The sequence below is a fragment of the Astyanax mexicanus genome, chromosome 17 (genome assembly GCF_023375975.1).
Source record: "Astyanax mexicanus isolate ESR-SI-001 chromosome 17, AstMex3_surface, whole genome shotgun sequence".
NCBI lineage: Eukaryota > Metazoa > Chordata > Actinopteri > Characiformes > Acestrorhamphidae > Astyanax > Astyanax mexicanus.
This window is the reverse complement of record NC_064424.1, coordinates 47,664,529-47,679,475: the sequence shown is the minus strand read 5'-3', so window position 1 is coordinate 47,679,475 and position 14,947 is coordinate 47,664,529. Positions and strand designations below refer to the sequence as shown.

The window sequence follows — 14,947 nt, the reverse complement described above, 5'->3', positions numbered from 1 at the left end:
ACAGCTGAACTACAGTGGTGTGTCTCACATGGCTGTACATGCTGTCATGGGACTTTTATGGTGGATGTTGAGATACAGATTTTTACAGAATACAGGGTCATATTCTAATGTTATGCTTCTGTAGTTTTGATAAAACAGATTTAGAAGTACATGCTAAGCAAAAAAACAATCGTTTTAATGATGGTTTAGCTGACCCAACCAACATGACCAAGCTGGTTGTCAAGATGATTATGCAGGCCAGTGGTAAAAACTAACCATCACAAGAAAACAGATCTTTATGTCCAGCAAATTAAACACTTTTATGCCTTTTATTTTCTGTAGCAAGCACAACATGCTGCTCTATACCCAGTCAGCCAAAATATTTACTTAGACAAAAATATGTTAATGTTTGGTTGCAAATATGAGTAGGATATATTGCCGAAAATCGACCATATAACAAAAACAAATTAAATAAAAAATCTAAACAATACTATATAATAAAATAAATATTTTGGAGAAAAATAAACTATATAATATGATATGAACTCTTTAGGTTAGCATGTAATTACTGTCTTTCCCAATAGACCTTTGTTCTAGTCAATGGCTTCTGCCTGTTCCAAAATACACCAATAATTCAGTTAAATAAACTCATCAGAGTTTATACTCTAGAATTAAAACTTAATCTGAAAAGCACTGTTTATTATGTGGTATTTTAATGAGAAAATCAAAACATATCTGATGTTATAATCTCAAAAAACTTTGTTACAAATCAGAAAATAAAGAAAAGATCTTTTTTTTTTTAGATTTTTCCAAAAAAAGGAAAAACTAAATATTATAAAATTGGGTAAAAACGTATTTATATTACGCTGCACTAAATGTAAAAATAAATAAAATTTTTACATACAATTTTACATTGACATTTTTTGCATTTAGCCTTTAACGTTCATAAAATGTAACTGATAAACTGATAACACGAACCTATGAATGTTGTAAATGCTTTTCACATCTTTTTTGAAAGTATCTCGTCGAAACTAAAGACTTATCTTTGATTTTAGAAACACATAAATAGTGCTGCCCAGCCCAGATCTGTAAATCATACTCCTGGGCTTCTTCTGGGGGAATTAAGCTGGAGATCAGCGGATCACGAGCTCCAGTCACAGCTGGTCAAATCAAAGCGCGCGAGTTCAGTTTTGAGGTAACTCGTTAGCTAACAGGCTAGTTTACCTCAGACCCTCAGTCAGTGCTCTGCGGACGCGCTGCTTCCTCCTAGTAGGAACACTACTTAGCTAACGTTAGCTAATTAGGTTATATTGTATATATTGAAACGTACCAGAAATAGCGAGTCATATTTAATAACTCCTAGAAGCTGAAAATGCCAATAATATCGCACAGTTAGCCTAATTAACCTAATGCCAACCTAAAAAAGCTAAATGATTGTCGTTAGCCAAACAGCTAAGCTAAGCTAACTGGTCAGTGTAACGTTTAGCAGTTTAAAGTTCTGGCTGTATAAAGGAAGTTCTAAGTTAATTAAGAGCATTAAAAGTAGGTTAAAATTAGGTAAAGAACTAAAAATACTAAATACTAAAAATATTTTTTTTATTTAAAATAATTTATGAAAATACACATTAAATATACTTTTTCTGTATGTCCATAAAATGTATTTTTGTATTGTTTTTCCCAGTAAAATTAAGGTATTTGCATCAATCTGTAAAGTAGTAAATTTATAATATACTTCAGGTGTATTAAAAATTGTTTAAAATAACACACACTTAAATCTAACTTACTTAAGTTCCCAAAGCGAAGACGCACTTAAACATATCACAACCTAATGCTTTACTTTTGTATTTAAATGTAGCTTAATTACAATTAAAATATACTCAAGTCGCCATAAGATGTTAAAAAAGTGGGTACATTTAGTATGTATTCATGTACATATTCTAATTTTAAAAAGTATGTACTTTTCCATGTTAAGTATCCTTTTAAAAAACATAAGATACTTAATACAATTTTCTTTTACAAGGAAAATTAAATTCAAAAATAGAAAATTGGGTATAAAATGTAATCAGTGACATCAGTGTCAAAGTAATTATAACATTTTGTTAAAAGAGCCATACTAGAGTGTTACTTTCTGTACAAACACTTACTCATTTGGGAGGACTTATACTTTTATTGAAGTAAATTTCAGCATCACTATCTTATAGTATTTTTATATTCACGAACTCTCTCTCTCTCAGCCCTGGGTGATTGTGAAGCAGGATGGAGGCCCTATCAGGATCGCTGTTACTACTTCTCTAGCGACACCAAGACGTGGCATGACGCCCTGACTGAGTGCCAGAGTAAAAATGCTAACCTGATGAGCATCAGTGACATTCATGAGCGGGTAAAAAGTCCAAAACTCTTCTAAGCAAATATTTTGTATGAATGCACACAGTGCTCCCATTGCCCCAATTTTTGTTGATATTGATACTTTCATTTTGCCTGCATGATTTAAGAACAGTGACGAGATTTTCTCTCTTAGTGTGCCACACATACATGCTATCTACATTTTATCTATGTTTAAAAATCAAAATAAATACAGCACAATAATGATAGGCCTGAATTTCCTCATGATCTTTCATTGTGAAAGAGCCCGTTTTTAACCATTTATCCATGATGGTTAGAAGTGTTTTAAAAAACAATAAGAAGGCAACATTTCACTCATACTAACTAGCTTTGTTGGTCATGTCACTGTACTATGTCTGACTAGTCATTAAGCTTGGTCTAAATATAATTGTTTTTTCCCCCAAATATTTAAAATTTCATGAAGTCAGCATTTGTGGCCTATATGATGTTAACACTTTTTTATCTCTCTCTTCAGTTGTGGGTCAGTACGCAGATTGGCACCACCATATTTTGGATTGGCTTGAATGATATTGTCTCTGAGGGAAACTGGGAGTGGAGTGACGGGAGTGTGTATTACCCCTACCTGGCGTAAGTATGGGCCTGATTGCTTTACATGTGTTGGGCTGGCAAGCCGACAAAGAATGAGCTGGATGACCAGAACGACCATTAATCTTGCGACTGTTCATAGTCTGAGATGTTATATGCATCAAATTAAGATCCTTACACTGTGTACAGGTACTGGAGAGAAGGGCAGCCAGACAACTATTTGGACAATGAGGACTGTGGTCAGGTAGACGGGAACAATAACGGTCAGTGGAATGATGAGCACTGCACATCCAAGCGGCCGTACATCTGCAGACGAGACAACCGTAAGGCTCAACATGTTTGTTCCCTTTTTATCTGAAATTTAAGATAGATGTAGCTGTAAACATAGAAAATGTCCCAAGACCTTTGTACAAAAGTGTATAAATGTATATTGTCGCTATCTAATGAAAAACAAGTATCTCCATGTTTGTCTTGATGAAAGGACCAATAGAAGTACTTTAAAATGACCTGAAATAATCTGTTTTTACATTAACTTTTATTGAAAGTTTAGAAGTTTTTTTTCCCTGTAATGTTTTAAACAAACGTTTTGAAGATACTTGTTTTTAATTGGACAGTGACAATTTTATTATTATTATTATTATTATTATTATTATTATTGTAGCTGTCTGCAGTAATTGCATAGATAATGTGTTGTTTACGTGTACAGAGTAATGCATTACGATGCACAAAAAAGCCATGAACTTATCACAGTGATGTGATCTTTCTCTCTCTGTAGCAAACCCCACACCACAGTGTGACACGGCCAATGGGTGGGAGCAGTACGGCTCTAACTGCTATAAGCTAAACTCTCAACTGAGGAAGAGCTGGATTGCTGCCCGCACTGACTGTGTGATGGAAGGAGGTGATCTAGTGTCCATTCAGTCTGCGGCCGAGCAGCAGTACGTCATTAGCCGCCTGGACCATTCCCCTCTTGACATGTGGATTGGTTACTCCACCCTGGTGAGGGTCTAATGCTTGTACACTCACTAACAAATACAGGATTGCACCATGAAGATGATTATTAGAATGCAATAAAGCTGTATATGTGTAAATGTAATGATGATCTCTCCTAAGTGGTTAATAAATTGTAATGAAATGATAAGGTTATGGGGGAAACTTTAAAATGAGCAGGAAATACCCTGTTAGGTGCCTCTAGCCTGGATACAAAATGAGATATGGTCCTTTTTAGCGGGTCGCAAACATTTATTTTTACCTTTTTATTTATACTCATAAGTCGACTTATCGTGACTTAGTTTAAAGCTAAAGCATTGAGGTTGTTGTTAATAGTGGAAAAAACAAATAGCGATTTCTTTGCATGCCCCAATTGTTAGAATTGTAAGCCTGTTGGGAGCATCGGCTCAAAGTGCGGTATTTCAAAATGCTGGGGGCCAGCGGAGAAGGGCTATTGGACAAAAGATCATACTTGTTATAATATTACACTGCATCCCAAGTCTATTTCACACTGGAGTTCTCCTTTAAAGACAAACCAGATTATTTCTTTCATGTTCCTGAGATTGACTAAACAGTATGTAAACATGCTTTCTTTAACTAGAGCTTTTATTCTTACAGAAATGCACAACTTTATCCTGCCAAATCCAAGTAGATGGCACCACCTTCTCCTGGTCAGATTCCTCCAGCTCTTCTTACACAAACTGGCCTAATGGGCAGCCTGACCTCACGTAAGAGTAATAGTCATAGTAATTTCAGTACAATCCTGCCATACTATTCTACCACCTCTACATGTATTTCTTGCTCCAGATGTTTATTCTGTATATTAATTAATCCCCTAACTGACTGAACTAGCCTAGTAGCAAAGTACTAGGAAAAAAAGTGTTTTATTTTAAAACCCTTAATGGTGTGTGTTTGTGTTTTACAGTGATAAGCAGAATGGTGTGTGCGCTTCCATGATCAAGGATGCAGGAGATGAGTATGGGAAATGGAAGACCCATGTGTGCCGCTATGAAAGGCCTTACCTATGCAAAAGAGGCTTAAACAGTAAGCCTAGATTTTACCCTTTTAACTTTAAAGACTTGGAACAACATACTAGTTTCTCATCTGTATAGCAGATGCTGAATCCTAAATTGCAGTTATTTTATGATTTATAATATTTACTGAATTATGTCTAACAGTTACTGAAACATTTATAGAAGTTATTCAATCATTTAAAGTAGTTACTGAATATCTTATTACAGTTACTTAGTGGTGTGTTTTTCTGTCTGTAGCCATTTGCCCTGAGGGGTGGCTGAGCTTCGGTGGAAACTGCTATTTGGTGGTCAGCAACAACTATTTGCTGACCAGCTGGCATCAGGCCTTCAGCAGATGCAATTCAATGAATGGCAAACTTTTGACCATCACAAGGTAAGTTTAGCCATTAGTAAATATATGGTTGCATCTATTGGTGCTTATTAAATTGGGTATTAATAGTATTATAAACAATGTAAAGATCTGATAGCAAAAATGTGTGTATATCATATCATATTGGTGTGTTTTGTACATTTTAGTGAGGATGAGCAGTTCTTTATTAATGCTCAGCTCCCTGACCTGCACCAGGTGGACATCCCAGATGTGTGGATTGGGATTTCAGGTATGTTTTTTTTTTTTTTTTTTTTTTTTGGTCAGAAAGGGTGGCAGTTTTCTGAGGAAAATGAGAAAGAATATGGTGGTGCAACAGCCTAATGGTTGCCATTGTTCTGAGCACATCAAAAGTTGCCAGTCTGTGTTATGTAGTTTGCATCATGCCCGTAATAAAAGTCGTTGATCTCCGTTACTTTCTCTATTTTTAAAAGCTTCTTTTTTTCTTTGTGAGCAGATATGGCCCAGGATGGTGCATTTAAATGGGTTGATAATACGGACATTCAGTTCTCCAACTGGAACTCCGGATTCCCAAAAAACACAGAGGTCTATTGGGACTGCGGACAAATCTTCACAGGTCAGCGTTACAAGCAAATTACATACCATACCATAGCTAGCAAACATACTGAATCATTTATACTAGATACTGAGTAATTCGTAGTAGATACTGAATAATTTGGAATGGATAGTGAATAATCTATAGTAGATACTGAATAATTTATAGTAGATCCTGATGATTTACTCTGGTTATTAAACAAATCATAGTGTACACTAAATAATTTATAGTAAATACTGTACAGTTCTTAATAAATACAGAATTCATATAAGTCATATTGGATGCTTAGCAATTTGTAGAGACTACTGAATGTAGTAGATGCTGTTTTTTGTTTATAGGTAATATTGAGTCACTTATAATCAATACAGAATCCGTAGTGGTTACTAAATAATTTACAGCAAATGCTAAATACATTTATAGCTAATAAACAGTTCATGCTAGAGTACACAATGCATAATATATAGTGAATAATATATTGTAGATAATAAATAATTAATTACAAACTGAATACTTTATTAATAGTAGTATTTGCAAGTATTAATAGTTGTATTAGTAAATAAAATAATGAAAAACAGATGCTTGTTGTTTGACCCTTCCTGTATATTTTTTTATCTCAGGAAATTATGCTGGAAAGTGGGAGACCACCAACTGCTTCAAGAACATGGCCTACATCTGTAAGATGACGGGGGGTCAAAATATTCAACCGACTGCTGCCCCAGGTAGGCAGGACAGAGTACCTGGATATTTCGATATTTAGAGAAACTAAGTATTAAAATAGAACATTTAGAACAAAATTATTTAAAACATTTAACAAGTGTTCTCTCTCTCTTTCTCTCTGGTCAGACTTTCACTGTGACGAAGGGTATCTGCTGTATGGAAATTACTGCTACCACTTTGAAGCTGAAATGTCTAAAACGTGGCAGGAAGCTGAAGCCTACTGTGTTTCTCAGAGTGGACACCTGGCCAGCATCCCCAACCAGGAGACCACCAGCTTCATTACAGGTGAGTCTCATCTGCTACTCATTTTCTGTTTTCTGTGTTTATTATAGAGTATTATACAGTAGTGTACTCTAGATCAGGCGTTCTCTAACTTTTGCAACTCACAACCCACCTAACCCACCACAAAACTGTCCACTGCCCCAGGAATATTTTATTTGCAATTTAAAACCAAATACAGTGCAACTTCATAATTGTGCTACAACACACCAATTAACAAGTTTGTTTTGCAAACAGATTAACTTCTTTTATTCTTATTAATTAATTATAAGAATATTTAATTTTCTGAACAATTTGATTTTTATTACTTAAAAGCAGAGACTGTAAAAAAAAGATGGACGCCGTGTCTCCGTTCCCATACATTAAATGAAAATGAAGCCAAAATCTTCCGCCATGTTAGCGATCCTGCCACCCGATTCTGCGCAGTAGAGACCAGAGGAGGGAGAAAGACTGTAGAGAGCTCCTACTCATTTCCATTTATATTGGAAAAAAACGTGATTGAGAGTTGTCTGTTTTGGCATTGAAACCTATGGTAATGGGTGGAGTTACACAGCTTTCTGCAGCCGAACAGCAGGGGGCGCCCGACCTGTGGTGGCTTCACTTTTGAGAGACGATGCTCTGTCCAGCTATATACAGTCTATGCTTAAAAGAAACAAATATATTTTTTCTTGCAGTACTCCTGAAACCCACTGGGGGGCATCAGCCCACAGTTTTAAAACTACTGCTCTAGATTATACAAACACACTATTTAATTCAGACAGATTAAACAGTAAATCCATATTTTATTTATTTATTTTATTTATTTCCAAAAATAGTTCAGTATTAAGATTTAAACAGTCATTTCGGGTGGTTGTGATGTGAAGTTGTGGTTTGTGGTAGAGAAATTGACCAACTCTGATTTCTTCATATAAATGAACCTGTCTGTCTGCCTTTTCTTAGCTCACATGCCCAGGTCTTCTTGGGTGGGTCTGAATGACATTGACCAAGAAGGACAGTGGAAGTGGACGGACGGATCAGCCATCGTATGTAACACTTCAGATATTCTTCTAAACTATAAAGAACCTTCCAAAGATTTCGAGACAAAGCCTGCATTTGAAAGTGTATCATTGTCTGTAAATGTAATTTCTTTGTCCTTCCTTTGTTGATTTTTTAAGTCATTAAGTTTAGGGCTGGGTATCGAAATTCGATACCAAAAGCCACCGACTGAAAGGTATAAATACTTAGATATAGTATCGATTCTTAGATACTACTGCCTTCCTCTCAAAAATCACTAATATACTTAATTTTTTCAATGTAATTCTGATATTTTTTAAAATAACTCTTAAAACTGAAATGCATAAAGCAATATGCGAAGGGAAAAAAATGCAATTTAAGCACAAGCAGTGATTTTTGTTCTTAATGAAGCGACACTAACATGCTCACTGTTTGTTCCAACAAGATCCAGAAAGATAGAGTCTCTCATGGTGACAGTATGAGAATGAGATTACTTAGATCTGCTGTTTAATACACATTGTCCCAATATTAAGAGTTTTTTTTTTAAGTTTAGTTTTTTTTTTTTTTGTTTTGTTTGGTTACAATTCAGTAAAAGTATTGTATGGGAACCGGTATTGAAAATTTTAAATATATTTAAAATTAAGACACACAATTAAGGACAGTCTAACACACATTTTTTATTTACTACATTTAACATTCGTGAAAAACGGAATCTGGTGAATGTAAACATTGGGTAAATGAGCTAATTAATGGATATTTATATATTATCACAGGGTTTTTTTTTTTACTCACAAAATTATTGATTGTTTTTTTTTTCTATTTACTAGTTGGGAAACTTGGATTTGTTTGGTTGCATTTGGCCTTTTTTTTTTTTATCTTTTTTGCGACAACAGCACTGTTTTATAGTTTTAAAATCATAAACAGTAGTTTGTAATAAGCCTTCAACTCCTGTAAATTAGTCATTCACTACTCTAAAAAATACAGTATATTGTACTGAATGTGGGAGATGAGCATATGGTATATAGATGAGCTGAAAAATACAAAGTCCACATCTACACAGAGCTCAGTCTAATTTGTATAATATAATTTCCTTGCAATTTTTTGTTCACAGACGATTTTAGAATGGGAGACCGGTCAGCCGGACAACTGGCAGGATAATGAGGACTGTGTGCACATACGAGGGACGGAGCACTGGGAGACCGGCAAACTCAACGACCTGCCGTGTACCTCCACGTTCCCCTTCATCTGCCAAAAAGGTGGGACACCAGCTTTTACCGAGGTCCTGGCAGGAGGTGCTGAGCTGAGGCACTGGTTGTTAATGAAAGCACTGTTATAAAATAAAGGAGTAAAGATTCTGACCCTGTCAGTCTCAGAATTACATTTTATATTTCATGTTTCATAGTGTCCTATTGTTCAAGTGTTTATGGTAAAATTATATTTTGTGTTCTCTTTAGCTAAAGGACAAGGTCCTCCACCTGTCCCTCCCACTTCTGGACCAGGTGAGATCCATCTGTCCTACACTCAACTACTTTTGGATTTTGGAGTATGCATTTAAATAGCATTATTTTTTTTTTTATTTCACATTAACATCAGGATATTCAACAGTGTTTTTACACATTTCATTTTCGTTCAATCCTAAATTTGCTTGTATATGTTCCTGTAAATGACTTGTAGGTGGTACTTTGAGTTTTAAGCCACTTTGCAGATAAGAGTTAGAAATGCATAAATAACAAACTAATTATAATATATATAATTTTTTTTACATTTATTTATATTACTCTCAAGTGTTAAAAGAAACTTTAAATTTAAAAAGTTACTTTAAATCAGTAATTCAGTTCACAAAAATGTGAAACTCATATATTATATAGATGTATTACACACAGAGTAATCTATTTTAAGAGTTTATTTATTTTATTATTGATGATTATGGCTTACAACCAATGAAAACCCAAAAATCAGTGTCTCAGAAAATTAGAATTTTATATTAAGCTGCAGATTTCATTTTCCAGCAGGACAGTGTGGGCACACTGCCCACACTGCAGAAAGTACCAATTGGTCTTATATAAAATAAAATGTTCTGAGACACTGATTTTTGGGTTTCGTGGTCTGTAAACAATAATCATCAACAATAAAATACATAAATGCTTGAAATAGATCACTCTATGTGTAAAACATTTATATATAATGAGTTTTACATTTTTAACTGAATTGCTGAAATAAGATAACTTTTCAAAGATATTATTTTTTTTTAGATGGCCCTGTATTTATGAATATCATTGTCTGTTTAGTCAATATAAATAACTTAACTTTACAAACTTTATTTTTTATCAGTTACTTCTGTCAAATTGTAATAGTATCATAGTATTGAAGTAATTACACCACTACATCACTCTCTATCTCTCAGGCTGGAATGAGAAGTGCGGATCGTGGGTTGCTGACCCCTTCAATGACTACTGTTACCTCTTTAACTCTCTGTCTCTGCGGAAGTGGGCAGAAGCTCGAGCCGACTGTGTGAACCAGGGGGGTGACCTGCTCAGCATCACTGAACCATTCGAGCAAGGCTTCATCCAGGGTAGCCACACCCATCTCACACACACACACACATTCTACACCTTATACCACAATATTACAATAATAATGCAGTCATCTTACATTGTGTTCTGTGTCATCACCCAAAAGCATTGTGTGAACAGACATTAGGCTATTAGGGGTTCAAGGTCAATATCATATAGGAGTAATCTATAGAGTTAGCCCAGGAGCAGTTGTAAAGCAACTTTTTATGTCTAATAAAAAAAATATTATGTTATTATTGTTTTTGTTTGTAGCTCAAATCCAGTCGATCCCTAATGGAGTGTCTCTGTGGATGGGAGGACACGACTCGGTCACTGAGGGAGGCTGGGAGTGGACAGATCGGGCCCCCTTCCGCTACATCAACTGGGCTTCAGGTGAGATAAAGAAACCTTTTTAGAAACATTTACTCAGGGTTCGTGTGGTGATAAAAAAAAAAAGGAAAAGTTATTTAAAGGATTTAAAAATAGCAATGTCCTGAATCCGTGTATCATTCGTTCATTTGATATTCAATTGAGAATCAAAATCGGAAAATTAAAAAACCAATTCGTTTTTTCGTTTTTTCGTTTTTGAATATAATACCAAAAAACGAATAACGGCTTGTATTTTGTATTTTTATTTGGTTATCCAAACAAAAATTGGAAATTTAAAAAACGGACCAGGAGCCGAATTTGATTTTGATTTTGAACTTGACCCATTTGTGTGCCCCGGAAGTTACTGATTTGTTTATTCTTGGTGGGTTTCTGTTGCGCGGGAGTTCACTGCAGTGTTATCTACACAGTCTGTATTGCTGTAGGCTTTGGATGGAGTTGAGGATGGAGAGTTTTATCTTGTTCAGAGGAACTAAACGCGTTGCAGTGAAAGAAGACGATATGACAACAGAAAATACATGTCTTTTTCGCTTAAGGTCGTGTTGAACACAGAACCTTCTAACACTCATTGCAGAACATCGCTGGATCCCCATTTGCTGCAACGTGCACGAAATCTCTTCATGCGTCTTACCACCTTCAAAAAGATCTTTAATTAGGCCAGAATGTGGTTCCAGTCCGGCCATGCTGCCTACAGCAATACAGACTGTGTAGATAACACTGCAGTGAACTCCCGCGCAACAGAAACCCACCAAGAATAAACAAATCAGTAACTTCCGGGGCACACAAATGGGTCAAGTTCAAAATCAAAATCAAATTCGGCTCCTGGTCCGTTTTTTAAATTTCCAATTTTTGTTTGGATAACCAAATAAAAATACAAAATACAAGCCGTTATTCGTTTTTTGGTATTATATTCAAAAACGAAAAAACGAATTGGTTTTTTAATTTTCCGATTTTGATTCTCAATTGAATATCAAATGAACGAATGATACACGGATTGTCCTGGCCTGGATAAGTTCTGAAAAATCAAAAATACCTAAAAAATTTTTGAACAAGTCATGGAAATTTGGAGAAAAGCTATTTTGTTTTTAAAAAAAAAAATGTTTTTTTTTTGTCAGCTTGCTATGAATGGAGCAGTGAGGGACTAATGCTGATTTAATGCTGCCTGGCTTCTTTTATACAAATATAAGAACCCGGAAAACTGGAAAATATGCAGAAATGCCACCATGCAGCTGGTAAAATTTGTGAGAAGCAGCAAGGAGCTAGTTAGCATTAGCTAGCTAAACACAAGTCACCGGTATTTCTCTCACCAACACCAAGCTAAAGACTCTGCAGAGCGCATACTACATAATTACAATTTGCAGTGAAGGCATGGAAGAGTCATGAAAAATCATGGAAATGTATTGATTAAAAAGTGTATAACATCTCTTTGTTGTACTTGACCTTTTGCTTCAGGTAATCCCGATGACTACTATGGTGAGGACTGTCTCACCATCTACATCAACAGTGGCTACTGGAATGACGACAACTGCGATTACAAACGGGGCTACGTCTGCAAACGCCGCGGTACTGTTCCCCAGTCCTATCTGCTCTCACATTCAGATTCAAGCAGACAAACTGTTTTTACAACCAACTTTTTCTGTTACAGGAAACACACCAGAACCTCCACCACCCCATGACGGTATGTGACTTTTTATTTTATTACAAAAAATACAGTATTACATATTACAAAGAGAGAAAGTATGTACCGGTAACATATCTACCTTATGTAGCAACGACTACTTTTAAAAGTGAACACTGATAATAATGTACCTAGCTATGTTAACCCAACAGACCAACAGTCCAACAGAAGATTTAAACTCATTTGCAGTAATACGAACTATCTTTCCAACACAACACAAAAATATGGGAGTGTTACAGCACTACAAGACGGTTGTAGAGTTCCATATAACTAATATCTACCATCTTCCAAAGCAGAGAAGTTGCTTCTTTCAAGAGCCAAGCTAATCTGAGCTGAGCCTGGTCAAGAGATAGCATGATAAATGAACTGTGCTCTATCATTTAAAATATATATAACATATATATATTTGTACATATGTATGTGTTTTCTTTCTCTCTGCAGGCTTTTTAACAGTGTACACATGTCAGGATTCCCTCTTGGTCCTGCACTGTGAGACCAACAGTGTCATCAATATCCAGTCTGCTTTCTTCGGCCGCAAAAGTGACCAAATTTGTCCGTACTTGGACGGCTCTACGGGTAAGCTTACAAACAGTGCACAAACCCAACTTTTATATCAACAATAAACAGAATACTAAATAAAATTAATTAACTGCTGGTGCACTTTCAAAGCGTGAATGCCTCTGCTGAGGAGCGTGTGACACGACCAGGTAGCTGCACCGTTTAAATAGCAATCCGTCAAAGTCAAAGCTCACCTGACTCTTAAAGGAAATGATGAGCAAGTGACAATCTGATTGGTTTATTTCACGTTACACTCATCATTATTTAAGGTAATACAGGTAGTGAATGACTTTCCCGTTTTGAGCTGCAAAAGGTGTACTTTTCCCATTGTTACGATAGCAAATAAGGGCACCTTATTTGTAACATTGTAAATAACAGCAGATCTCAATCCTGACTATGTTTCTGTTCTGCAGGTACTTGCACTATCCCCGGCGTTCTGGAGAAGGTGAGGAAGCAGTGTGATAATCGGGGCTTCTGTTTCGTCTTCGCCAACACAGACAATGACATCTGCCCCAGCGTCTCCAAATACATGGAGGTGGTCTACAGCTGTGAGCAGTCTGGTATGTAGAAATTGAGATATTCATTATGAACCTCACAAATTCTAAAGTATTCTTAAATGTAAATAAAAGAATTAGTGTTCGATTGTATTAATCTCCACAATATTAAAATCATGATTCATATTTTTAAAATGCTAATAGTTTCCTGTATTGTTGGAGGGGAGACGGTATTGTATTGTAGTGTGGTTTAGGTCTGGCTTTGCTGCTTTTTTAAATGAGAATATTGTAACTGAGAACGTTAATGAAGACAATAAACTCTAGTTTAGCTGCATATTTTTGTGTGTGTGTGTATGTATGTGTGTGAGAGAGCATTCAGCACAACACCTATCTAGCTAGGATAGATGGGTAGCTAGCTTTCTGGATTAGCGTCTGTGCTAGCATACTCGAAAACAGACAATATATGTATATATTGCACACCCGCTTTCATAGCCTACCAGCCACCTTTTCCACATTATTCTGATCCTTAGAAATCGACATGCTCGGTCCAGATTAGATAGCTCTAACTGAGACTGAAAAGAAACACCTAGGGAAGATAACAAGAGGGCGGGGCTACAAAAGAGGCACAATTGTGAATACTATTTAGTTAAGTTCTGCAAGGGAAGAGACAGTACACTGGCACATGACAAATATAAGAGGCAGGCAGAAGAAAAATACAAAGACAGACAGAAAAAGAAATGAAACTGGGCTAAGCTTGTAATTCTAGTCTAATTTGTATACATTATGGATCTAATATATATATGTTTTGTCTGTATGTGTGTGTTATTTCAGTGTGTGTGCAGGGTCTGGGGGTGGAAGATGGCACCATCACAGACTCCATGCTCTCCGCCTCCTCTTCCATGAGCGGAAAAGAACCCAGCAAGGGACGTTTGAACGGAGATTCGTGCTGGATGCCCTCCAGCCCCGGTCAGTATTTTCTACTTTATATAAATTTGTTATACTCTTTAGTGTATAGTAATATTAGATAATTGCTATGAACTTAAATATTACAATATATTGAAATAACACTGCGTTACTGAAATTCTGTGTTTCTGATTGTGAACATCAGCTTCTAATTCATGGATTCAAGTGACTCTTCCTGAGTCCAAGAAGATCACAGGGGTGGTGATCCAGGGCTGCCCCACTGCTGACCATTGGGTGACCAAGTTTAAGGTCCAGACCAGTTTGGACGGTGTTTCCTGGACAGACTACACTGCTGAGGGAAAGGTATAAACCCCAAATGGTATCTAAACCCAAACAGTAAAAACCCTAAAAGTAAGAATTGGTGAAAAAACTAAAAGTAAGAATTGGTGGTTATTCTTACTGTATGCTGTAACTCCTCAGTATTTACTAAGGTTTATTTCTGTAGATATTAGATATTATATATACTATTTAA

General features: G+C 35.9%; 1 protein-coding gene across 1 annotated transcript in view; it reads left to right on the top strand.

The window, feature by feature from the left end:
* The window catches only part of LOC103025801 (macrophage mannose receptor 1), a 32,295-nt gene that overhangs the window by 1,174 nt on the left and 16,174 nt on the right, over positions 1 to 14,947 (top strand). The window contains exons 2-23 of the mRNA XM_007252743.4: positions 2,214 to 2,359; positions 2,837 to 2,949; positions 3,097 to 3,230; positions 3,683 to 3,906; positions 4,516 to 4,625; positions 4,823 to 4,941; positions 5,169 to 5,304; positions 5,448 to 5,530; positions 5,756 to 5,875; positions 6,472 to 6,573; positions 6,698 to 6,856; positions 7,790 to 7,872; positions 8,955 to 9,099; positions 9,298 to 9,342; positions 10,248 to 10,415; positions 10,669 to 10,788; positions 12,235 to 12,345; positions 12,428 to 12,460; positions 12,902 to 13,036; positions 13,432 to 13,578; positions 14,344 to 14,478; positions 14,621 to 14,778. Of these exons, the coding sequence (XP_007252805.3) occupies positions 2,214 to 2,359; positions 2,837 to 2,949; positions 3,097 to 3,230; positions 3,683 to 3,906; positions 4,516 to 4,625; positions 4,823 to 4,941; positions 5,169 to 5,304; positions 5,448 to 5,530; positions 5,756 to 5,875; positions 6,472 to 6,573; positions 6,698 to 6,856; positions 7,790 to 7,872; positions 8,955 to 9,099; positions 9,298 to 9,342; positions 10,248 to 10,415; positions 10,669 to 10,788; positions 12,235 to 12,345; positions 12,428 to 12,460; positions 12,902 to 13,036; positions 13,432 to 13,578; positions 14,344 to 14,478; positions 14,621 to 14,778 (2,726 nt within the window). The remainder of the gene's footprint in view (positions 1 to 2,213; positions 2,360 to 2,836; positions 2,950 to 3,096; positions 3,231 to 3,682; positions 3,907 to 4,515; positions 4,626 to 4,822; positions 4,942 to 5,168; positions 5,305 to 5,447; positions 5,531 to 5,755; positions 5,876 to 6,471; positions 6,574 to 6,697; positions 6,857 to 7,789; positions 7,873 to 8,954; positions 9,100 to 9,297; positions 9,343 to 10,247; positions 10,416 to 10,668; positions 10,789 to 12,234; positions 12,346 to 12,427; positions 12,461 to 12,901; positions 13,037 to 13,431; positions 13,579 to 14,343; positions 14,479 to 14,620; positions 14,779 to 14,947) is intronic.